General features: G+C 38.3%; 1 protein-coding gene across 9 annotated transcripts in view; it reads right to left on the bottom strand.

Annotated features, from left to right (window-relative positions):
* Nucleotides 1-25,947, bottom strand: part of GRM7 (glutamate metabotropic receptor 7) — a 907,662-nt gene that overhangs the window by 631,256 nt on the left and 250,459 nt on the right. For all 9 annotated transcript variants that reach the window (XR_003518507.2, XR_003518508.2, XR_003518509.2 and 6 more), the window contains exon 2: nt 1,621-1,837. Coding sequence is in view for 6 of the 9 variants with exons in the window: in XM_027586609.2 (XP_027442410.1) it covers nt 1,621-1,837 (217 nt within the window). In the remaining 3 variants the exon portion in view is untranslated. The remainder of the gene's footprint in view (nt 1-1,620; nt 1,838-25,947) is intronic.

The raw sequence follows: 25,947 nt of genomic DNA, 5'->3' as shown, positions 1-25,947 counted from the left end.
TTTTTGTTCTAAATTGGCTTCTAGCATTTGGGTCAAAGCAAGAGTCAAAGAAACAAAGAAAGAAATAAAAATGCAGTTACCAAAACTGATAAAAGTTATTTCTTTGGAGATTCACAAAGCCAATTGTTAATGACTCCTATAAATCATAGCATGCATGACACAAGCCCAGTTTCTTTCCTAATCAGAAAATTTCTGGCTGAATTATACTAAGTATGTTTCCTTTAGAAACACAGTGGCTGGGACTGTAGTAGTGAATGAGACAGACATAATCTCCTCTTAGAGTCTGGGGGACAAGACAGAAAACATCAACAACAACAAATTATACTAGCATGTGACACTGCTATGGGAGAAGACACTAAAAATACAAAGCCAAGCGAATAGACCCAAGGAAGTTTGGAGTACATTTATATAAACCTAGAAATGGCATTTAGGATGAGACCTGTCCATAATCAAGAGTTTTCTAGTCAAAGGTATGAAGGGTAAGAATATTTCAGTTAGATAGAAAAATATAAAAATGACCCAGCTCTCAAGTGAATTATTCAAATTAGAGCTAATGATAAGGGACTGAGTTAAAATCACGGGATTTACACAAGCCCTGGCTCCCCTCTTTCAGTAGCCACGTGCAGATATACCATTTATACACTAACACATTACATGTCTGGGTGTATCTGTGGTCTGACAGTCAAGTATTCAAAACCCTGTCTTAAGGATTTATGACATTTTTCCTTATGAAAAGGACCTTTTTTTGTGTGTTTGCCTTAATGGTCAGCTAACTATTCCAGTCAGTAACAATTTAGATTAGATGAAATTCTTACAACCCAAACTGAGAACCTAACTTTAGCATTAAGAACTTTATAGGAATATCCAAGCATGCATTTTTTAAATACATGTTTACTGTATCCAATATTTCCCTATGGGGAAGCCTCAATATTTATTGCCAGAATTCCTAAGTGTGAAGATTATCTCATTTTTCAAAATCCGCCCAATGGAAACCAGCTGGCCAAACATTTGAACTCATTCCTTCCATTTTGAGCATAAAAGAATCTACCACAAGTGCTACTTAATTGAACTGTCTTTGTCAAAATGAAGTTCAAAAGACTATTTGTCTAAATACAGTCTACTGTCTAGATAATTTATTTAACTTTGTTTTGGATAAGTCATTCAGAGTTGTCACTGTCATTTCTCTGCAAAGCAAAGAGCCCCCATGACTAGGGTCTTGTAATTCTAAACAATTTGCACATTTTGGAGAAGGGCAGAGAGGAAGGGCATGCACACTTAGCAGCACTGCCTCAGGTTTCTGTATGCAGACTGCAATCCACACGGTTATTCACTACACATAAGTAAGATATCAAATTTAGTGCATTAGTGCGTACTCTCTTGTCTCCCTTTCGGCTACTAATACTTTAAAGGACTTCAGTTTCACACTTTTGAAAATATTCTCTTCAAAAATGGCAAAGTCTTATAAATAAAGGCTTTACCGATTTACTTAACAGCAGTAGGGAATGTGAGAGTAGGGGTATGGTGATCATCTGCAGTGTTGGTTTAACGAAGATTGGAAAGAACACTACAAGTCACAGACGCGTGAAGAGGATCATCTTGACCATTGCAATCTCTTCCTACCTGCCTCTTTGGAAATCTGCGTGAAGGATTCCACACCTTTCTCTCCGTAACTCCCTTCAGATGCAAGGGTAGACACGTAATTCCAGCCTAGGGCCTTTACAATGTCCACCATAGCTTGAGCTTGGAAGGAGTCAGGTGGGACCACACGAGAGAAGAAGTCGTAGCGCCGATCATCACTTAACTCGGGTGCCGTTGATGCATAACTGATCTGGGGGATCTGGAAAGAAAGGAAAGCACCACATGAGAGATCACACTACCAGGATGTGAGAGATTCATTTCTACTTAGGATAATTCACTCAAAATACAGGGCTTGAGCTCCAAAGAGGATATGTGTTTTAGCAAACAACACCCTGCAACAGCAAACCATCTAAACGCAACCAACTACTTTCAGACAGCACAAAAGGGTGTACTTTTATGCCTTGGCCTTTTGTTTCTTCCTCAGAGGGAATGAGGATGGCATGGGAATCACATGAGTCATGGTGGTTAGGAGAAAAGAATTTGTAAACATTCTGACAAACACTTAAAATCATGCTTTACTTCATTTTTTTTTTTTTAATGTATTTATTTGAGAGAGAGAGCAGGAGCAGGAGCAGGAGGGAAGGGCAGAGGGAGAGGGAAAAGCAGGCTCCCTGCTCAGCGGGGAGCCAGTCACGGGACTTGATCCCAGGACCCCCAGGATCATGACCTGAGCTGAAGGTAGATGCCTAATAACTGACTGAGCCACCCAGGCACCCCCATGCTTTACTTCTTAAAAGCTATTAGAAACTACCATCACCACCACCACAACAAAAACACAACTGCCTAACTGGAGTTTGTATAGAGATTGGTTTAGTTGTCACAGCTCATGAATATTGGGGATGTCATTAGGCATCTAACATTGTTTGCATACTGATCATCTGTGAGGAAATATCTAAGCAAGCTGCATGCATTATTTCATGTATTCTTCACAAGAATATTATGAAGTAGCTAAGTAACACCCTTAGAACCTTGCCACAAGGCCTTCACTTCAGTAGTTCCTGCACTTTGGAGGGCCTTCCTCAAAATTTCCTAAGCTCCTCTTTGGGTGGTGATAGAGGGCTGGCAGTCCTGCCTAAGTGGAGCCCACATGGGTGTCTGATTCCCATTTTTCCATTTATTCAATCCTCAGGTCCTCTACCCTGCACGGGATTAACCAGATGTCCCAAGGAGCTCTACAACTTACACCTGTGAGGATCATCCTAGGGCCCAAAAGCAGGCCCCTGGTTCCAGGAGGGTAGCCTAACATGCAGACTGCTCCCATTACCTGATATAGTACTTGTTTCCTAAGACTGTATGAGATTAGGCTACCTAAGATGGCCTGCCATGCTGATTTTAGCTCAATCAAATTATGTATACATAAAGAGGCCCTATAAAAAGTGTTTGCTTGGGATCCCAAATACCCAAGAGGAAGCCCCGACATAGCCATCAGTTAGGACCCTGCCTTAGATCCTAACTTCAGGGCCTCTACACTAGTTACTATTACAATGCTACTGTCCCCTTCTTCTTCTAACACTAGCATGCAATAGCCTATGATTGGTACCATTAATCTGCTTGTAATAATGAGCAACTTCACAAAATTCTGCTTGCACACTCTCCTAGGACTTACCCTTGCTTTATCATATGGATTTTAAGTATCTAAAGGCCAGTTTTGATATTTGCTCAAGCCAAGCCCAACAGTCAACTCTGCTCCAAAAATGCCAAAGCTACACTCAAGTTGATTCTCTGAGCCCTGAAAAATTCTACTCAATGTTGATCTATTCTTCTCCTTCCAGTGCAGTTTGCCTAAGTAAACCCATCTACTGTTGTTTAAAGCGGGTTACCACCTCTGTAAAGCTCATTTCTCTACCAACCTTTCTAGGTCAACATCACTCTCAAGTCAGACGACCCTGACATAGATTACCCACTATGCAGCCCATCCTTGATGCACTTTTTCTCCTTGACCACTGGGGGCACTGTCACTGATTCAAAGCCCAAAACCACTGTGAGAAAGTCTGCTGATGAGAAGCTCCTTGCGATAGGGGTAGTGAGGTGTAGTGGAAATAAAGTGGGATTTAGTATTGACAAGATCTGGAATCAAATCCTGGTGTTTCTCTTCATGAGTGTTTACTCTGGTGAAGTTATTTTATCTCAATGAAGTATCATTAATAAAAGGTTGTTTTGAGGGATAAGAATAATTGATTATGCATTACTTAGCATAACGCTGGGACAGACTGGTGGATTCATATATGGGGGTGACAATAATCAAAACAGAGAACAGTGTGTGTTTCCTTACTAAGTTTACCTATTCCTCATATTTGACTTCCCAAGTACTCTGTGACACGTTATCGCAAACATTCCCCTACTGTCCTAAGGGAAGAACATATTTTTTTATGTATTTCTGTCATTATTGCTTTAGAAATAATGCTTATTATTTATCCAACTCTTTCTTACAGCCAGTTATGTTCTAAAAGTTTCCTATGCATGAGTTTATCTCACCATCAGTAAATATTCTTTACTATATTATTACTACCTCATTTTACATAAGCGGAAATTAAGAGTTGGAAGTAGAATGTGACCTTGCCTCAAGTCACGAAGTTGTAAGGTAGAGAGCAGGACTCAACCTGAAACTGCCCAGTGCGAACTTCTGAACTCTAAACTATGATACTTTGCTGAATGGCTGGTAAAACATTTAATAAGAATAAAACAAGGAAGGGAAGTAGATTACTGGAGTCCACAGCACTGACTACAGAGCCACTGAAAGTTTTTTAGTGATCATTCTTAGACTGTTACTCAAACATTTTACGTAAATGCCTTGTTGAAGCTTATACAAATACTTTAGTAGAATGAGCTCCCTGTTTCATTTATCGTTCCAAGGTTATAAATTTTAGGTAAGGAAAACATCAACTGAATAAAGACTTGGGGGGGAGGGATCAAAGGGAGGGATGAAGAGAGAGGGAGAGAGGTGGGGAGTAGGGAGAGAGAGAGAGAGACTTTTTCATATAAATAAAAAGGGAAGAAGCCAAGCATGTCAATACATTTCCATCAATTTCAACTTGTGAAAATGTAAAAGCTTCATGCTGTTGCACAGATGCCTTTGCTGCCAAAACCCCTTTCTACCTTTGAGACAGTGCTAATGAAGATACATCCAGCCCTCTACTTGAATTTGCATTTATGTAGCTGCTGTAAAATATCAGAAATGTAAATCGCTCCCAATGCAAGTGCATTTTCTAAACTGTGCCCCGAATTTAGTGATGAAAATTCTGGTGAAACAGATTTCTTCCCTCACTACCATATACCCTTTCAAAGTGGTCACTGTCTGGGGTTTCTCTCTTTATTATAAATAAGACATATCTCCTGGTGTAAGACTCATATGGCCCTTTAGGACCATGTACACATCTTATACACAGTGTACTTATTTCTACATTATGCATATATTAGAATAAGGAATGAAAAAACAAACGGATTTCATTTCTGTGATAAAAATATAGCTGCATAAGGACATGCCTCCTCGCAGTAAGAGATGAGAAACTGTAAGAATTTATGTAACCTATGGAATATGATGCTACTTATTTAAGTATTATGTTGCATATTTAGTTACTTGTTTTCAAAATAGTGTTTAAGCACACCAAGTAATTATTTTGAAGTGTATAACTGGTACATAAAACTGGCCAAATTATTTTTAGTCATCTCCGGTGAATGACCTTCACATTCTCCTTGATACCTAGCAAGACTTTCTCTTCCTGCTACTGAAACCCTCCCTTCTTGGCAGTCTTCTATAGTAATGCAGAATTGATCTTTCGATGAAGAAAATTTAGTGTATTAATGCTTTGGCTATAGAAAAGTAGATACTCCATCTCTCTTTGAAACTTCCTTTTTCTGATAAAACAAAACACAAACAAAAAACTAAAGCACTTTTTAAAAAGATTTTATTTATTTGAGAGAGAAAGAGAAAGCACAAGGGGGAGAGGGACAAGCAGACTCCCCACTAAGCAGGGATCCCAGACCTGTACACTGGGCTCAGTCCCAGGACCCCCGGATCAAGACCTGAGCCAAGGCAGATGCTGAACCAACTGAGCCACCCAGGTGCCCCAGGCACTTTTAATCTTTATCTAAAGGACTAAATTTTCATTTTATTTTATTATTCTCCTCATAAAAATTTGCCTATCACATAAACATGGTTTTTATTAATGATGAGTCCCAAATAGGCTTGAGACATTTATAACCCATTGTAATTGTTTAGAATGAATTTGTACTTTTTCTTAGAAATGTATATTATTTGTGAAAAATAGAGAAACAAAAAGAATAACTTTAATGCCTTATCCCTGTTAACATTTTGTTTATCGGTTTTTGTTTGTGCATGTGGGTATGCACATATATATTATAAACTATGAAAATGTGAGTCTTAATCTCTTCTTCCCTCCCCCCAACCCCCCGGCCTCTCATTTCTCTCTCTTTTTGGTTGTATAATATGCTCAGCTAAACCTAACCTAAACCTAATATTCATTGTTAAATGTTTAAACATTTTCCAAGTTTTTGCTACTAGGGGGAAAAAAAAGAAGAAGAAGAAGAATCCTCAAAGCTAATTCTGTGTAGATATCCATGAGTATTTTTTTAGAATACTGTTCAAGCCCCTACCCCCCACCAATGTGACAGAAATATTTGAGCCTTACATTTAAGTATTTCCCTACATGGGAATTATTTGGGGTTATTATAGAGGGTAGACCAGCAATTTATAGTGACTTCTCTCAAAAGGTTAACTACTTGCCCCAGCATCATATATTAAATAATTAATCATTTTTATTGATGAGAAAGACCATCTCTTGCCACATATTAAATTTTTAAATTTCCTTGGATCTTCGGGGTGTATTCTCTACTATTTCACTTTTCTATCTTCCAAGTCTTGGGACAGTGTTTTACTATTTTAGTTCTTATAAGTGTAGAGGATTTAGGGCTCTATTAGTTGGAACATATTCCTCTCTTCATAGTTGTTCTTTCAAAAATGACCACAGGCAATCACACATGTTTAATTTTCTAGCTGAAATTTTAGCATAATTTTTTCAAGTTCATAATAAAGCTCAATTAAGCTTTTGATGAGAATTATATTAATTTATAAATTAATTTGGGAAGAATTGATACATTTATAATATTTTATTTTCCCCTATGGGAAAATCCATTCTGTTGTTCATTCTTTTCTCTTAGTAAAATTTTATGACTGTCTCCACGTAGGCCTTGCACACTGTTAACTTTATTTCTAGATAATTAGTATTAACTTTATTTCTAGATAATTGTTATTTCTATTGCATTATGAATGATAAAATATTTTCATTTTGTTTTCTATTTATTGCTGGTATATAGGAATCTATTAATTTTGTATATTTACTTTGTGACTCATACCCTTGTTAAAATTCTTATTAGTTTTAATAGCTTTCAGTTTATTTCCTTGGGATTTTCACATAAGGAAGTCATATTATAAAAATTCATTTAGTTTTATTTTCTAATTACATCAGCTAGAATATCCAGGAAAACAAAAGTGATAGTGGTGAAAACAGCTTTTCTTTTTCACATTTCTCAACAGTGAGAATGTAAAGTCAAATAGTATTTATTTTTATTTCTTATCTTGAAAAATGTATAGTCAAATGAAGAAGTAAGACTATCAGTTAAAATCTTATTTTGCAAAAAAACAAAACAAAAAACAGTTTTTAGATAGAACTCACAGTAGTCTAAGTGTCTTCAAAGAGTTGAAAAAATTTCCCCCTCTACCAAGTCTCTTTTTCAAAGAAAATCTCAGTTTCTCCAATTATTTTCCTAAGGTATGAATCAGGTGACAAGACAAAAACTAGTTTCAAGTAATCAAGTTTTTGAACTGTTTGTTCTCACACCTGAAAACTGTCATTTGAAAGCTATGTAGAAGCCAAATTCCTTGACCCTTTTTAAACATTGAAAAGCAAACAGAATAAAAACAGCAATAAAATCATCATTCTTCAAGTTATCAGATGAGACATTTCTCAAACCCATATATTACTGCCTTCGGCTCGGGTCATGATCCCAGGGTCCTGGGATCGAGCCCCGCATTGGGCTCCCTGCTCAGCGGGAAGCCTGCTTCTCCCTCTTCCACTCCCCCTGCTTGTGTTCCCTCTCTCTCTGTCTCTCTCTCTGTCAATTAAATAAATAAAAATCTTTAAAAAAAAAAAATAGAAGAGAGAACAACAACAACCAAACAAAATTCCAATTCACTCTGGTCTTTAACCTTTAAAATATGTATGGACATTGAAGATTCTAAGAATTCCTATAAATCTAAGAGAAGTAAGACCAGGGAGAAACTAATTTCAAGAATTTTCAAAAATAATTAAAATGGACATTTAAATAACTTATACCTCTTCATCTTCTAAAAACATGCAAGCTCTTAACATTTGTATCTCACCAATGCAAGTGACTGTGGTAACTGATTCATTTGGCGGGCTGAAAGAGTAATCGAGTTAATTCACATCCATTTCTTGGCACTCACAATCACTAGGAGGCCCACAAGGCTCTCTCCTAACCTCCAATGTTCTCCCTAGAAAGCAGGAATTCGGGGCACCTGGGTGGCTCAGTTGGTTAAGCAACTGCCTTCAGCTCAGGTCATGATCCTGGAGTCCCGGGATCGAGTCCCACATCGGGCTTCCTGCTCAGCAGGGAGTCTGCTTCTCCCTCTGACCCTCTTCCCTCTCGTGCTTTCTATCTCTCATTCTCTCTCTCTCTCTGAAATAAATAAATAAAATCTTTTAAAAAAAAAAGCAGGAATTCATGGGAAGGTCAACTGATGAGTTCTGAAACACTGTGGTTTCGTTTGGTAACAAGTGTCACAACTTTCAGTAGACTGTTAGTTATCTGTATAATTATCTGTTTATCCTTCTCTCCTTTCCTGGAGAGAACTTACCCCATGGAGAGCAAGGACCTTGTTCATCATTTTATCACCAATGGATAGCACAGTGAATCAGGCAGCCAGAAAATGAATGAATAGAATAATCGTTAGAGAACAGAATCCGTCATCTACTCGGTTGGTGTGGCCCGAGGGACCCACAGGAGTTAGAAGTTATCCCAGCCCTCGGTGGACCTGTGACTGGCAGGTTTAGGCGGGGAAGCTAATACCTTCTTCTGCCCTTTTTTTTCCCTTGGCACACTATTCCCTAGGATTTCCTTCCTCATCATTGGAATGTAGGACAAGCTGACATTTGTTGGGGGTTCAAAGGTAAAGGGAACCTAGGGAGTCATTTAGACTGTTGATTCTGTTTTTTCTGTTATACCTAAGATTTGATAACTCTGGGCACCTCCGGGCAGTGCCCAGAGTTCAGTCTAACTCTTCAAAATATACTTAAATTTATCATTTTTATTTATTTTTTTAAAGATTTTATTTATTTGAGAGAGCGAGAATGAGAGAGAGAGAAAGCACATGAAGGGGGGAGGGTCAGAGGGAGAAGCAGACTCCCTGCTGAGCAGGGAGTCCAATGCGGGACTCGATCCAGGGACTCCAGGATCATGACCTGAGTCGAAGGCAGTCGCTTAACCAACTGAGCCACCCAGGCGCCCTAAATTTATCATTTTTAAATAGGGTTATTCTGCTCTGCTGTCTCCTTAGCTTTTCTCCCTTCCCCAACCAGACTTGGACGTCAAATGCAGGAAGCAATTAGTGTTTGGCATCCCGGGTCCTTGGTTCCAGTTAAATGCCTTTATTTTATGTTAACATTGCCATTATCAAATCAAAATGGGGGTAAAAGAAGGAATATATTAAACAAATCTAGAGAAAATAATCCTACGTCATGTCTAATAGAAAATCAAATAAGTGTGTGATGCACTTTCACCTTTCAAGTGTTGACAAGATTGAACTCTACTAAATTTAATTTTATCCCATAATTACTACAAAGTCAAACACTTCTAGGCAAAGGATCTCTTGGGCTTGGAATCAACACCCCCTTAAGCATCACCTTAATGTGTCCAAATCTGCTAAAATAACTGAAGACCCAACTCCAGATTTGGACTAGATTACCTTAATATAAATATTTTTAAAATCCTAATTGTTACCACTACTCCAACATAAACTTGATACTCTTTAAAATAAATTCCTCGATATTTACAAAAAATGAAAGAGACATTTTACTTATTTAGAAAAAAATGAAAGGCCTGAAATTGGTTTGATGCATTTTGAACTTCTTCTTTATATTAGAAGGACAGTGCCTATGACAAGGTCAGTTACCTGGGAACTTCTTATTTTTGTAAAAGTGAATGAGGTTTATGGTTCCATGTTCCTGGGAAATCCGCACAGCAAGGAAAGGAAATACAAAATGTACTAATGCTTGTTCCAGTGGGCAGTTTCCACAAAATTTGTAAAAGGCAATTTTTGAAAGTATCATGTGCAGTTAAGATAATGCTTCAATGTACCTGTTGAGATATTAATGAACTCCCAGTGGGGCATTATTAAGTTCACAGTTAGCAGTAATTTCACTCTTAGTTCTTATTAAGCTTTATTGATATGGATCCCCAAAAAAGGGAAAATGAATGAATAACCCTTTCAGGTTCATTCTTTGAAACATCATTCTCTTCAACTTATACTTATCTCTTCCTTCGATATTATCTCAGCTCATATTAGGATGGTTGGACTTCAATACTGATTTTTGGTAGTATTTATTTCAAAGTTACTGAGTAATGATTAAAAACTTTCAATTTGTCTAAAATCTGGAATTTCACTCAACTTTAAATTACTCATGACAGAGATTATCATCAAGTATTTCAACTGTTTGTCCTTCATCTTTCATTTCTTTAATTGCATAAGACCAAACACCTTCAACATTCTGTGAGTGGTAATAACCATCTTGAGAACCAAGTAGTTCTATGTGTGGATTTCAAGTCAAATTTGTATAATACATGTTTCAAAAAATGTATCTGTTACTGATTTTATTACTATTCCTTTATTAAATCTCTCCATATACTGGGCTTTTGGATGTGTGATACTTTACATATATAACCTCATGAATTTTGGCAACGACTTTTAATAGATAAAAATATTACCATCATGAATATTCATTGTTTTGCCTTCTTCTGTTTCTAGAGTTGATATAAAGACGACTATATTTCAGAATCCAGATGTTAGCACATGTGGCCAACAGAACATAGGATTCCTGTAGCCAAAGAGTTGACTCAAGGGGAACAACATGACCTGCTCTAGACCAATGTGAGTAGGTGAGATGCAATATCAAGGCAAAGTGGGGCAACCTAATATTTTACACCTCTCATAGTTGGCAAATGTTAGGAATGCTTAGGGGATGTCCTTGGAACTTCTCTATGTCACGTAGAACATGTCTATCCACTGCATTTTAAATTCAAGTTTTAGAATAATCTTCATTTTTTTTCAATTTTTTATTTAAATTCAATTAACTAACACATAATGTATTATTGGTTTCAGAAGTAGAGGTCAGTGATTCATCAGTCTTATACAATATCCAGTGCTCATTACATCACATACCCTCCTTAATGCCCATCACACAGTTACCCCACCCACCTACCCACCTCCCCTCCAGCAACACTCAGTTTGTTCCCTATGATTAGGAGTCTCTTACAGCTTGTCTCCCTCTCTGATTTCGTCTTGTTTTATTTTTTCCTCTCTTCCCCTATGATCCTGTTTTGTTTCACAAATTCCACATATGAGTGAGATCATATGATAATTATCTTTCTCCGACTGACTTATTTCGCTTAGCATAATACCCTCTAGTTCGATCCACATCATTGCAAATGGCAAGGTTTCATTTTTTGATGGCTGAGTAGTATTCTATTGTATATATATACCACATCTTCTTTATCCATCCATTGGGGTACAGGCATCAGTCTTCAAACTCTATCTTGGCACAAGCTCCTCCAGCATTCAGAATTTTTGTTAAGCAGCTCGCTCTTTTTCCTTCAGACAATGCATTGAGGATTTAGTTAACTTCGGACCAGGCTGATATATACATTCAAAGGATGCAGTGATTGGTTCTATGATGGACTTTCATTTTTTAAGAAAATCTAAATCTAGAAAATGTTTATTGGTTTAGTAATTCCTTATTTTTTTAAAGATTTTATTTATTTATCTGACAGAGGGAGAGACAGCGAGAGAGGGAACACAAGCAGGGGGAGTGGGAGACGGAGAAGCAGGCTTCCCGTAGAGCAGGGAGCCCAATGCAGGGCTCGATCCCAGGACCCTGGGACCACGACCCGAGCCGAAGGCAGACACTTAACGACTGAGCCACCCAGGTGCCCCAGTAATTCCTAACTCTTATCCATTCTGATCTTCAAGAGTCACCCATCTACCTCCCCAGCCATGTTCTGAGTGGAAACCCTGTTTTACGTAGACATGAAAGCACCACAGTAGGGGAGGAATGGGATCTAGACTGGAGCCTCTCCTTATTTTTCTACCTGCTTGTATTCACTTTCTTCACTGCACTGCCATGGATGTGCACAAGGGCAACAAGGGGGTGATGTTTTCTTAAGGGTCCTGAGACCATCATAATTTTGTCAAAGTCACATTCTTGACATCCTGATTCCAATAGATCAGTGTATAAAGCGCTGGGGGGGTTGGGGAAGAACATGTCTATCCACATTTCTTATGAACCATAAAAACTCAAGAGGGGGCGCCTGGGTGGCTCAATTGGCTAAACATCCAGCTCTTGATTTTGGCTCAGGTCATGATCTCAGGGTCATGAGATCGAGCCCTGCATTGGGCTCCAAGCTCAGTGGGGAGTCTGCTTAAGAGTCACTCATTCCCTCTCTAAAATAAACAAATAAATCTTTTAAAAAAATCAAGAGAAAGCTGGGACTTTTGGACAGTTAATAACAGCCAAAACAGCAATAACACACCTAATTCCCATCAAGCTAGACAAGCTCTCCAGGGTTATTTTTCTATCCAGAAAATGGGGTTAATCATATAAGCCCAAGCTAAACCACAGGGTAAAGGTGAAATATCTACAAAACAAAAATTTTACATGTCATACTTGGCATACAATGCTGTTTTGTCTGGCAGTATTTGCTTAAAGAAGCATCCTACATAAAAGTGTGTCTGGGCTATTGAATCACAGATCTGTACCTCTGAAACAAATAATGCAATATATGTTAAGAAAAAAAAAAAGAAGATAGCAGGAGGGGAAGAATGAACGGGGGGAAATCGGAGGGGGAGACGAACCATGAGAGACTATGGACTCTGAAAAACAAACAGGGTTCTAGAGGGGAGGGAGTTGGGGGATGGGTTAGCCTGGTGATGGGTATTAAAGAGGGCATGTTCTGCGTGGAGCACAGGGTGTTATGCACAAACAATGAATCATGGAACACTACATCAAAAACTAACGATGTAATGTATGGTGATTAACGTAACAATAAAAATTTTTTTTAAAAAGTGTGTCTGGGGATGCATGTGTATGTAGTATACAAATAGGCTCTCTGAGGATTTCTATAGATACAGAAATATCTCCACCCACATACCCACAGCTTTCAATGACAAAGTCAATGGAGACCGCCCTGCTACCCCTAACATGGCACCACAGAAGTCATCGGCATATGCTTTACTAGAGAAATAGAAGAAAATGGGGGGGGGGTGAGTTTTATAACCTTTCAGGGTTCTTCCTGATCCTACACATCTATGAGTTACCTCTGGCCAGTATTCCTGCAAACAACCATGTATTAAGAAAAAAAACAAAAAGTAACCACAGTAAGTGATACTTTAACATTTCTCATATTTATTAGATACAATTCTAGATCTCTTTCCGGCCGGCCACGGGGGCCAGAGTCTCTCGCCTACAGTTTGGTTTACCAAATACCAAAGGCTGACTTTTGAGGTATTCCACTAGCAATACAAATGTCAACTGTCTGTAGAACAGGGCTCCTTGACCTTGCTGCTATTGACTTCTGGGATCAGATAATCCTCTGTTGCGGCAGGGGGAGGGATCATCCTGTGACGTGTAGGATGGTTAGTAGCATCCCTGACTTCTGTCACTAGGTGCCAGTAGCACAACCTGCAGTGGTCACAGTCAAAACTGACTGCAGACAGTGCAAAATATCCCCGTTGGGGGGGTGGGCAGTACAAGGGGTGCAAAATTGCTTCAGTTGAACCAGTTGAGGTTTGTCTGTGGAAAGAGACAATGGCAGTCATAACACTGTGGTCACAAAAAAAATAAATAAAAATAAAGAGATATTTTTAATGCCTTGAAGACTCAGCTTTATATATTTTCCCTTCTACTTGCCAATCTTTCCCAATTATCAAAGTTCTGTGTGTTTTCTGTCACCTTCAATTATCTGGTCTCTCAAAAGAATGCACAGAGACAGGCAACCAAAATGCTCAGTCCTTCACATGGACACAGCCAGGAACTTCTTAAAGTGAAAAAGAAAATAAAATGAAATCCAAACTTGTTTTCTCTCAGAACCATGGCCACCTTTATAATCACGTTCTAGTCCAGTAAAATGGAGTATTGAAAATGGAGTATTACAGTTAATTGAATATTGTAGTAAACTATGTGCCATGGTCTATATGAATTTCAGTTTTCAAAAAGTTAGGGCACTAGTGCACTTAACAGAAATGCTACTGAACATGGTGCAATCTTTGCCTAATGATTCAGGAGCCACTTTCAGGGTCTGGCAGGGCCATAGGTACATTAATTCTCATTGTATAAGACTACGGATGTAGATGTTCCAGAAGGTGAAGTTAAATCTGTGCTGATTCTTTGATTCCCTGAAAGAGGCTTACTTGACAAAAATTCCTTATTTCCTTTTTTCCCCCTTCTACCAGGGAGGGAAAGCTATGCTGTTTATTTTAGCTTTTATATGGCTTATATTCTGAGTAAAGAAGAATTTAGGAACCACTTTTAATATAAATAGGATCATTCATAAGATTCCTGTGATAAATAAATATCATTTAATTCCGGTAATATGATACTATGCCGGTACTATATGACCAGAACTTTTTTTTTTTTTATTTGTAAATTTAGGAACTACAGATACAAGGATTAATGAGATAGACCAGCTTTAGGGGGTGTGATGATCTAATATGTAAATATATTTGAAACCACTTTGGTGGGGGAAACTGGTCTAAATGAAATACTGAAAGGTCACTGAGGAGAACACAGCTATTAAAATTGGAAATTTGGAGAAGAAGAACCAAGACGTGTTGTTTAAGCTAATTGGAGGACAGGAGGCAGATATCCCCCAGCAAAGGAATGAAAGAAAGCCTTGGGAAAAAGGATGGTGAAAACAATGCATAGAGTAAGCATGGGGTTCTTTTGAAGAAAGCAGAGTAACCTGTATGGCTTGAGGGTAGAATCCATAATTCTACTTGCTTTACAGCTGGAGAAAGGATAGGGCAAAATGATGAAATAAAATGAATACCTATTTGAATTTATTTTGTTTCTTCTATTACAATAATAGCTCTAACACACTAATAAAATACAGAGAACCTTTCTGACATCAATTATTGTACTCTTGGAAGAACAGTAAGGTGATACAAAAGGAGAAATCCCGAGAGTTACTAAGTCCCAGGTACCTGCTGTGTAATAACTGAGACGTTCCTTTTATCAACAATAACTCAGTCAGAGAAAGTGTCACTGATCCTCCAACAAGGTCTCTGTGACAAAAGTTTTTCATGGTTTCACCTGGCACCTGAAGAGGGCTATTCCCTGTTGTTTGGGGAAATGAGGAATTTGGTCACTTTCTTAGTAGGTATCTCTCCTGCCTATAGATCTCAAGGGTTGGGAGAAGCAGCAAAGCTGAGCATTTGTCTATTTTTTTCTTTCCAGTCCTTCTTCCTAGTTCTTGGATGGGCACGGAAGAATAGAAAAGGGAAAACAAATGGTAAAGATTTTGGAAGGGTAAAGTCTCAGCCAGAGGTCCAAAATGTTGGTGAAGTTCATCCAGGGTTAGGAGATCTTGATATAATTGTAAACTATTTGAATTTATATTAAAAAGTACTGTAAGCTATAAGTGAGTGGAGTTTGTACTGGTTTCTGCACTCATGTCTTTCATTGATCCAGACATCTCCCTCTGGAAAGAAAATTACTGCATCTGTCTCTATGTTAGCATCAGTTTTGGGGACTTGGAACCAGGAGACTATTTCTTGGTTAAGCATGTATGTGATAAAATATCCCCTGTAAAATTTCCAAGGTATTTTGCAGGCTGAAATGAGCCTGGTAAGTTCTCTTCACTGCACATTGTTGCAAATATTGATTTGTTCTAGAATTTACCATTTTTAATATTCCTTCCCTATATCCTGCAACTTCTGCTATCACATCACCTGCCACCCCATCATCATCCAATTACCATGATTGCATATTTTTTACACGTAATTATATTTCAGGTTGACTGCTTCCTGTGGAGATTGAGGGAGAGACAGAATATCACCAATGGCAGCACCACAGCTGGATTTTAACAAAGTTGCTTCCGGAAAGATTTTGAGATGGATCTGCTAATCCCCTCCATAATGCATGCCTTCCTATTAGAGGCAAGTCTTGGCTCAACACAGACATCATGTGCTCCTCCTGATCTTGTCCTTTGGATGCCAGGTTGCAAATGGCCAAGGATATGATGCCAGTACTAATAGAGTCAGATCTCTACTTCTTAAAAAAAAAATGATACTCAGGCTATGTAATTTATGAAAAGTCACCTCATCACAGTGTTACTGAGAAATTATTAGAATCACATCTTTTGACTAGTTCCTTCAGTGACGTTTCAAAAATCCATACTGTTCTAAGTGTTCAGTCCCTCTGTATACTACATTCCAAAATTAGAAAGACTCATTTTGGCTTTTATGCCAAACCAATTATGAACTGGTTTGGTTTCAAAAATAGAAAACTCAAAATAACAGTTACTCAAAAACATGTGTATCTCTCTTTCACATAAAATAATTGGATAGGTAAACAGCCCAGGGCTGGCACGACAGTCCCATTGTCACCAGGGAACCAGGTGCTTTGTATCTTTCGGCGCTACCATACTAGCATGTCAATTCCATCTCAACATCACTTACGGTTTCCAATGCTATCAAAGCTCCAGCAATGATAGACTGACTGGAGGCAGCAATATGGGAGATGTGGAAAAAGACAAAGGGGCACATTTTCCAGTGGGATAAAGTCTTCAAAGACCCCTTCCCAGCCTTGCACATGACATTTCCACCTATATGTTATTGTCCAAAATAATCCCATGGTCATCTCAAATAATACTGAGGATTATTACTAAGGAAGAAGAAGGAATACAGACAGAGTGGACATTACCTACCACAATCCTCAAGGATGGATAAGCCAGCCATCTGCATCTCTAGGCCAGGGGACTGGTAAGTAGATACAGTTGACAATTTAGGTCTGATTAAACTGATCTCCAAAACAATTGTGGATAAGACAAAGAAAACAAAGTAGTTGTCAATAATCAATTCCCTAGTAGGATCTTAACCATATATTAACCACAGGTAATAAAAGATGTTGGGAGTACATTTCTACTACCATTATCCTACAATGACCTCCAAAAAGTATTCCTATTTCCATGAAAATATTCCAGGCACTAAATCGGTGTGCTTAAATGGCATGGCCTTTATAATTTCCCAATTCTTCTGCTACAAACATCTGTAAAAATTCACTGAAAGTTTCCAATCTTCTCCCACCCAAGACTCTTTTTAAATGTTTTTAATATGAGCAAGTTTAGAATTCATTCAAAAAAAAGTTTTGTTTTGTTTTCTCTCAACCTCAGCTTAAAGGCAACTTTGTGATTATTTGTGGGCTCTTTTTTGCCACCATGATCCTCCATGGATTGGAAAGATAGCTCCCTTTACCTATTGTGCTTTGAGCAATTAAGAAGTCACAAGTTTTGATTTCTGTGCTACCAAAGGGAGGAAAACAGCTATAGCTGTAAACTATCATCCCAAAGGAAGAATCCATGAAATTCAGTGTCATCTTTATCAGCCCATGCATCTTGGAGAAATGAGTTACAGATATTACAGATTTTCAGCATGTCTATATTCATGCATAGAAAGTAAAATAAAATGACTGAAGAGATAATTTTCCAGCTAAAATGCCAAGCAAAGCTATGAAGATGCATTTCATTTCTTATAGTGAATAAATATACTTTAAAAAAAAGTCTCAATGAAATTTTAAATGAACTCAAGAAGATATATACTGTAAGTCATTTTTTTGAAAGTTGAAGGACTACTATGCCAAGTAGAAAGTTTCTTCTACTTTCTATCCCATAGTGGTCATTTTGTTTTAATCTGACAGATTTGTTGAAAGCAAAGGACCCCATGCATGTATTTAATCTTGATTTCTTCTAGTCTCCCCTTAGCCATCTTTCACCTTATCTCTCTAAAATTACATTGTGTGCGTTCCTACTTAAAAGAATCCTCTTTACCCAGGCTGCCACTATTATACCTCAGAGGAAAAGCTCTGTTTTCATTCTGATCTATCTCCACAGCAAAATCAATAAGCATATTAAGTAGCTCTGGCTTCTCCACTTCCCGTAGAAAACTTCACAGATTTGAAAATTGGTCATCTGGGTTAGGCAAATGATATTGGAAATACCAAAAATGTGAGAAAATCCCAAGATAGTTTCTCTTAGGTTTTAGAATAAAATACTTGTACATTTCCCATATATGTATAGTATAAATAATGTTTACTCTCATTACTCTGTATATATTACTAATGACAAGTACTATATATTACATATGACTTAAAGGATACATCTGCCTGTTAGTATTAAGAAAAATAAAACTAAAAACCTGCATCCATCCTAAGGAATATTCTAACTAGACACTTTTCTGAAGACCACTAACACTGGAGTAGAACGCAGCCACCTTGAAGTTAACAGTTATTGGTGACAAGGTAAATAGATGCTGAAGCACTGACTCTAATTTGTCTTTAAAAAAAAAAAGATTTTATTTATTTGACAGGGAGGGGGAAAGAGCACAAGCAGGGGAGTGGCAGGCAGAGAGAGAAGCTGACTCCCCACTGAACAGGGAGCCCGATGCGGGGTTCAATCCCAGGACCTGGGATCATGACCTGAACCGAAGGCAGATGCTTAACTGGCTGAGCCACCCAGGTGCCCCTACTCTAATTTGTCTGCGATGACACGCTGTTACTGGCATTAGATGCTCTGATCCATTTTCTTTGTAGTGATGGTTTCTCTGATCAGTTCCGTTTACCTAACACTTCACTGGAGCCATCCTGTGGAAGATGTTAGGGACACAAAGAGATATAATCTCTCTTCAAGCATTTAGTGGGGAGAGAGCTGTGACCTTATAAATATACAGTAGAGGTGGCTGCTCTCTAGAAATGCGAATAGAAGAATATCTTTTCCAAATATTGCCTTCCACCTGCTCAGTAAAATGCTAGTGTCGGATAATTTCACAGGTGACATCATTTATTTTCTAGTGAAGTGATAACTCCTTCTAAGATTAGTATGAAGCCAATTTGGCATAGTTTGTGGCTTCTGACCACTGCCTGCCTTTGCATAACTTCTTTGAAGTAGCACATTTAGATAATTGAGGTTTACTTAATTATTAAAAGAGAACTGTGTGCATCTTGCTCCCAACATCTCAGAGAAATGGTGTCCCAGTGCATTTTTTTAAAGACTGATTTATTTTAGGAAGGGAAGGAGTGGGAGAGAGAGAGACAGAGAGAAAGAAAGAGAGAAAATGAGTGGGGGGAGGGGCAGAGAGAGAATCTCAAGCAGACTCCTTGCTGAGTGTGGAGCCCAAGGAGGAGCTTGATCTCAAGACCAAGGAGATCATGACCTGAGTCGAAACCAAGAGTCTGGTGCTTAACCGACTGAGCCACCCAGGTGTCCTGTGATTTTTTTTTTTTTTAAACAAACTACAAGTAGGCTGGCCATGATGAAAAAAAAAAATGAAGGAAAGTTACAGAGAGGAGAGACAGAGATATGCTGACAGTGGAAAATGAAGAGGTTGATAGATAACAAAGAAACAGAAGGACAAAGGAAAAAATAGGTAGAGGGGGGGAAGAGACGGAAGGGGAGGGAGTAACCCAAAATTTGTTTTAAATGGACATTTTTTATCTTGGAATGGTGAACTTTTTGTGAATTAAGGATTCTTCTAAGTTCCCCATGATGCAAACAGTAATTAACCCAGTTCCCCTCCAAACTCCACATAATCCTGGAAAAAGTGGAAGGTTATATATGAAACAAAACACTGACAAGCCAGATGCCCAGGCATTTCTAAGCCTGATCATTTTTCAACCACCAAACCATACACCCATCAAAGCTGACAAACTATCAGGGTTTCATATGTGACTAGCGGTTTCCCATAGCAATTTAAAATAAGCTATGCTGTCTAGAGCATGGCAATTAAAACATCGGGGTGATTTTAATTCACTGTTCTCCATTTGAGTGTCACACATTTGACCTCCACTGACTACTTAAAAATGGGAGTTTGAGTGCAGAGTTATGGTAATAGATGGCACTTTCAGAAAGGTAATTTCAAATCTTAACAAAGTACCAGAGCCCCAGCCTATTCTGGGATAGAAATCAGTGAACCCATCATTAGTCAAGTTCACTTAAGGCTAGAGGCAATTTGAAGCACCTGAGTAACCTTCCCGAAAAGCACATCTTCACAACCGGCCAGCCGCTTTGAGCTATTTCCAATGTGACTCTCCTCAGCTCCCAGGCTGTCCTGATCCCCTTTGCTTTGCAGCAGAAGAGATTCTATTTTTCTCTTCTTCTATTTCCTGACACTGCACAGAACAAATTATAATTAGGAAACCACCTGAGGGGAAGGTGACAATTCAGTTGTCAATTTTCATGGATGAATCCCATTTCTAACAACACAAGCCAGGCAAGCCTCTCACCCTCAAAATAGATACTTAGGGGATGCTGCTGTTAGCTGGTTCACTGCCCTGAGAAGGAAGCAATCACAAAGATGACAGCAACTACAACAACAACAGAGATGTGAACAAAAAAAAAGAAGCCTCCCACTATAAATATTTTCACTGCCAACAAATCTCTCATGTGGTATGGAGAGATGTGAAACAGCCATGTTGCAAAGCACCCCTTCTAAGGCTAACGAAAAGCTGTCACATCAGTGTGTTGAACACAGCCCAACAGGGCACTTGGAGATAAATGAGTGCAAGTGTTCAAAAGGCAGAAAATAAGTAAATGTGTAGCTTGTGGTGGGAATATTTATATAGCCCAGCCTCATGTGAGATTTTAGCTCAGAATGGATTAAGGAGATGTTATAACCTTCTTATCTTTAATCATGTGGATGCAAGCTCTGAAAATCTGTTAGCCAAATAGATTTTTTTTTTAATCTCAGATTAATTTTTCCTATAACACACTATCTTTATTCTACCCAGAGAGTGAAACACGTATGCCAAGGGTAGCATGAGACCAAAACTAAAGCAAGTATTAAAAGTATAAAAAAGGACATTAACCTTAGGCTTGTGTAGTAGATCTCAGATACAAAAGCCATCATTAGCCTATGGGACCGAAACATGGGCATATTTAATTATTACCTTAAAATATTATCTTTCTTTTGGACCCATTTTTCTTTCTCTTCACAAAAGTTTTTCATTTTGAGAGGAAAGAGCCCTGGAGAGAAGTAGGTCTATTAATAAAGGAGTGCACCACCTCCCTGTTATTAAAGGAAAGTGTAGTTGGTGTGATCTGAGTAATTGGAAAAGCTCAATATTGCTTATGTCTACTGTGGCAAAGTAATTAATATCTTGTCAGTTACGAGAAAATTTTAAACAAAATTATTCTGGATTTACGAGGATGTGTCCATCCCTTCCCACCCTAATCTGGGTTTATCCATTTGATTCTCGATTACCCTAGCTCTCCTCTGGGGAGGTAAAAGGCTATGCACTCCCACATTTCTTCAAATCTAAGGCTTCTATATTTCACATTTTAATTTTCCTGAAATTGGGATGTTACTTCAATCATGAAGTTGTCAGAATCAGAGAATACTGTCACTGGTTAGTTTGTAACTTCTGACTTAATAGTATCTTTTTCAATTATACGTTTAAAACACCAGAAAAACAATAGTTTCCACGGCAGCTCCATCACAAGCGATTACGTATCACAATAGGGGATGAGCAGTAGCAGATTAGGGGTGTGGAGAAAGGGGAAAAAATAGACAAAACTTGCTGGGTGAAATAAGGACAGGGCATCAGGGAGAAAGACTGGGTCCAGGACACAATCCCTTCTGAGTGGACTGGGAATACACTCAAAGTAGAACTGAGTGAAATGGAGAACCCCAAATTTAGGGGCTAACAAACTGATCTGCAGGAACTGGTGACTAGAACAAAGGACAAACAGATAAGATTTGAGTGACCAAGACAGATTTTATCAAGGAGGCAAAGGAGGCCTGACTACAAAGGGATTTCTATTGTTTTAGAGGCACAGGGAGATCCAGGAAACAATGATCACCAAGGTTGATGACAGAATTACTGTTGTATCCCAATGGAGTGGGCAGTGGCTGAATCAGAAAGATAATCCCTGACGTCCTGTATTCTACAAAAACAAGGCAACCTACTTCCTTAAAAAGAGCATATAACAATCATTGTTATGGTAGTTGGCACACCACTGTTCAAATATGCCAACTCCCCTAATTCATTGGTCATCCTCATCCAAGCAGCTAAAAGAAAGAAATCTGTTTAAAAGTTCCTGCCAAACATTACTGTGATGATAAACAGAAGAAAAAAATTAATTAATTATCATTATTTTTAGTTTCAGGTGTACAATGATTCAGTAATTCTATATATTACTCAGTACTCATTTTAATGGAGGTGGGAGAAGAAAGAAATGAAAAGAACACAAGATGGGCAAATCATTTGTGTGAATCGCACATTCACCACTGACATATTCAAAGATGAGATGTTTCTGATTATAGTGATTCTGATTTACCAATTCACTCTGAGCGATGGTGCATAATTTCCATATGTGTCTCAACAGGAAAATGGAACCTTTTCAAAAATTCCCAGAGATGCTTTTTTATACCTACTAAGTTGTTCCTACTGCTGATTATTCAAGGTTAAATAGATGCCCCTCCTCACAATAAAATCCTTGCAAAGAGCTTATGAGCTGCTTTCAGTATTTGGTTTATCTTAGACTTAAAAGCTAACTATTATTTTTGAAAAGTAATTTGTACCTAATGGCAGGTATCTACCCCAGCAGATGTTTGCTAAATAACATGTGCTAGATGCAAAAAATGTTCTTACTATTTTCAATAATTTAAAATGTTAGCACTGAAATATCTTTAGCTCACAAGTACTTTCAAAGTAGAATAAAAGTTAAATAATCATTGTGTAAGTAAGTCAGCCCTGGTTTTCAAAGCATTTTCCTACCATTTTCTGTAAAAGTCATATTGGCAAAATATGCAGTTTTACAAAATTAGTTTATACAGTTTGAAAAGCTAATTACATTAAAATAAAGATAATATTTTGATTAATTCTTAATATGTGTCTTAACAGGCATTTTATCTTTCAGAAAAAAAAGGGTTTTTTTTTTCTTAATCTGTGTTTTGACAACTTACAAGTTTACTATATATGGTATTCAGTACATTTTAAGTCATTACCTAGCCTTCAAATTTTATGTAGTTTGTTCTTTATGTCTCTTTACTTCTTCAGTCAGGATAAAGAACTTTAAGTTTTTGGCAAAAGGTAGTAAATATAGGATCATTTTGCAGAAATGGCTGCCAAGATGTCTGCAAATGGGCTACTGCCCCTTACCTGCCCAGCCATGTACACCCACAGCTACTCAGGACCCATTTCTCACCACACTTAGGTTTGGTTAACCATACTGGTATTGTTCTCAGCATTATCCATAAATTCCATCTCTGCTGCCTCATCAATCTTTACACTATGATAGATCCATGCACCCTTATGTTCGTAGATATTCAATGCGTGTTCAGTAGCTCTTTGGGATAAATTGTCCTTTCACTGAGACTTGGTTAGAGATAGGAAAGAATCAGAAACAAGAGAAAAGATGGATCCTGTTGAAGTGTTTGTGGTAAGGGTCTCTGGGAAGCTCATTTCGTATCTGAATGTGGCAGTTTCTACAGATTGAATGCTTGTGTTTCCCCCAAAAGTCATATGCTGAAATCCTAACCACCAATGACATGATATTAGGATTTGGGGCCTCTGGGAGGTGATTAGATCCTGAAGGCAGAGCCCTCATGAATGAGGTTAGTACACTTGTAAAAGAGACCCCAGAGAGCTCCCTTGCCCCTCTGCCATGTGGTGACACAGAGCGGCTCTGTATTGAACAAGGAAGTGGGCCCTCAGCACACATCAAACCTAACAGCACCTTGATCTTGAATTTTTCAGTCTCCAGTATGGTGGGAGATATTTTTTTTTGTTACTTGTAAGCTGCCTACTCTATGGTATCCTGTTAGAGCAGCCCAAACAGACTAAGACAGTACTTAAACTAGAATGGGACACAGGGTTTTGAAAGAGTTTATCAAAGTGACCTCAAGAAGGTATTCACAAATTCATTAATAAATCCACTATGTGACAGGCAAAGTAAGATAAATTCTATAAAATGGATGGGTGAATGGATGGACAGACGGATGGATGGAAAAACCACACATAATCTCAAACTATAGCAAAGGTCCTTATTTCTAGATGTGCAGCTGGGACACATGGTCATTTAGTCACTTCCTTTTAGTGAAATCTGCCACAGCGTACAATGAGTTCTTGGGCCAAGTTCAAATAAATATTATGGAAATAGCAGAAAGACATGATGATAATACTCTTCCACTTATAGTTCAACTCAATAAACATGTATTGAGATCTGTGTCAGAAACTCTGCTGGGGCTTGGAGCATGTGATGGCTAAGAGGCTTAATACGTAGCTTTGAAGAGAGGAAAAGGTCACAATACAAAAGCATGGTAAGTGTCGTGATTTTATAAGGGCAGGATGTCAATGGAGGCAGAGTGAAGAGCGCATAAGCTGTGATAGAGCTTGGTGACACTTTAAGATTTTCTTCTACTTAAGTTGTATAATTCCAACTGTTCCAACAAATAAAAACTACATTCTAAAGATTTTATTTATTTGACAGAGAGAGAGAGAGAGGGAGAGAGCACAAGCGGGGTGGGGGAAGGGAGGGAGAGCAACAGGCAGAGGAAGAGGGAGAAGCAGGCTCTCAGCTGAGCAGGGAGCCCAACGCGGGGATCCCCCAGGACCCCGGGATCATGACATGAGCCAAAGGCAGACACCTAACCAACTGAGCCACCCAGGCTCCCCTAAAAACTACATTCTAGAAAGTTATATTAGACACTTTACTATGGCTTATGGGTAAAACTAGCTTTAGAAATCCAGGATATTATGAGAATGGTGTTTTGTTTTATTGTTGTTAATTGTCGTTACTGTTTTGTGAGAAAGCAGAGCAGGACTGGGGGGGCGGGCAGAGGGAGAGAGAAAAAAATGAGAAAGAATATTAAGCAGGCTTCATGCTCAGTCTGGAGCCTAATGTGGGGCTCGATGTCACAACCCTGAGATCATGACCTGAGCCAAAATCAAGAGTTGGATGCTCAACCAACTGAGCCACCCAGGTGCCCCTATGAGAGTTTTAATGTTATGGTTCAAATAAATAGTTTTGATCCAAGAATTTTATGGATTTGAGATTTTGGTTGGTTTTAGAAATGGGAAATAGCCTTTAGTTCACACATGTTGTTGAAATTGTTTGTATATTTAATGTAAATTTTTTTTGCAATACATCTAAACACATGCAGTAGAATCCTATATAATCTTGTAAATTTGCCCATGGAGGTGACTGTTGCATAGATCTTATGTTCCCACAAAACTACAAATGTGTAATAAAAAATGTTTAGTACCTAAGGGCATCAGTCACTTCTATAGCAAGATAAGTATGCTGTGCAATCATCTGGGAAACATTCAAATTAATATTGACTATCATTACGATGAAGAATAAGTACCAAAAATCTTTCCTGCTTTTCACTCCCTAAACATGCTCTGTAAATTAATGTAGAGTTGGACAACTACATACCAATTCAAAATTTGGGAGCTTGAGATCTTAGAAATGCAGAACTAAAGTCCCCTATATGAAAATCTCAATTTTTCCACACTTCACTCAGAGGCTTTTTGTTTTTGTTACAGTTTCTCTGGCACATGAATATTTCAGTCACTGCATATATCAGCTTTTTGCAGCTCTAATGGTTTGCTTGCCCCTTTCTTCCTATTTTCCTCCAGTGCTAAGTATCTCAAAGGTCTTCCATGTTCTTAAATATTATCATGGACTTTTTGTGCTTGTTTATTTCATCTCACTTGCCTGGGATTTATTTGCAAGACTGTAGAGGGAAAAAAGTCATCATTCGCTACCTCAATGAAAGATTGCCCT

The sequence above is a fragment of the Zalophus californianus genome, chromosome 1, assembly GCF_009762305.2.
Source record: "Zalophus californianus isolate mZalCal1 chromosome 1, mZalCal1.pri.v2, whole genome shotgun sequence".
Taxonomy (NCBI): domain Eukaryota; kingdom Metazoa; phylum Chordata; class Mammalia; order Carnivora; family Otariidae; genus Zalophus; species Zalophus californianus.
This window is presented reverse-complemented; position numbering and strand designations above follow the sequence as displayed.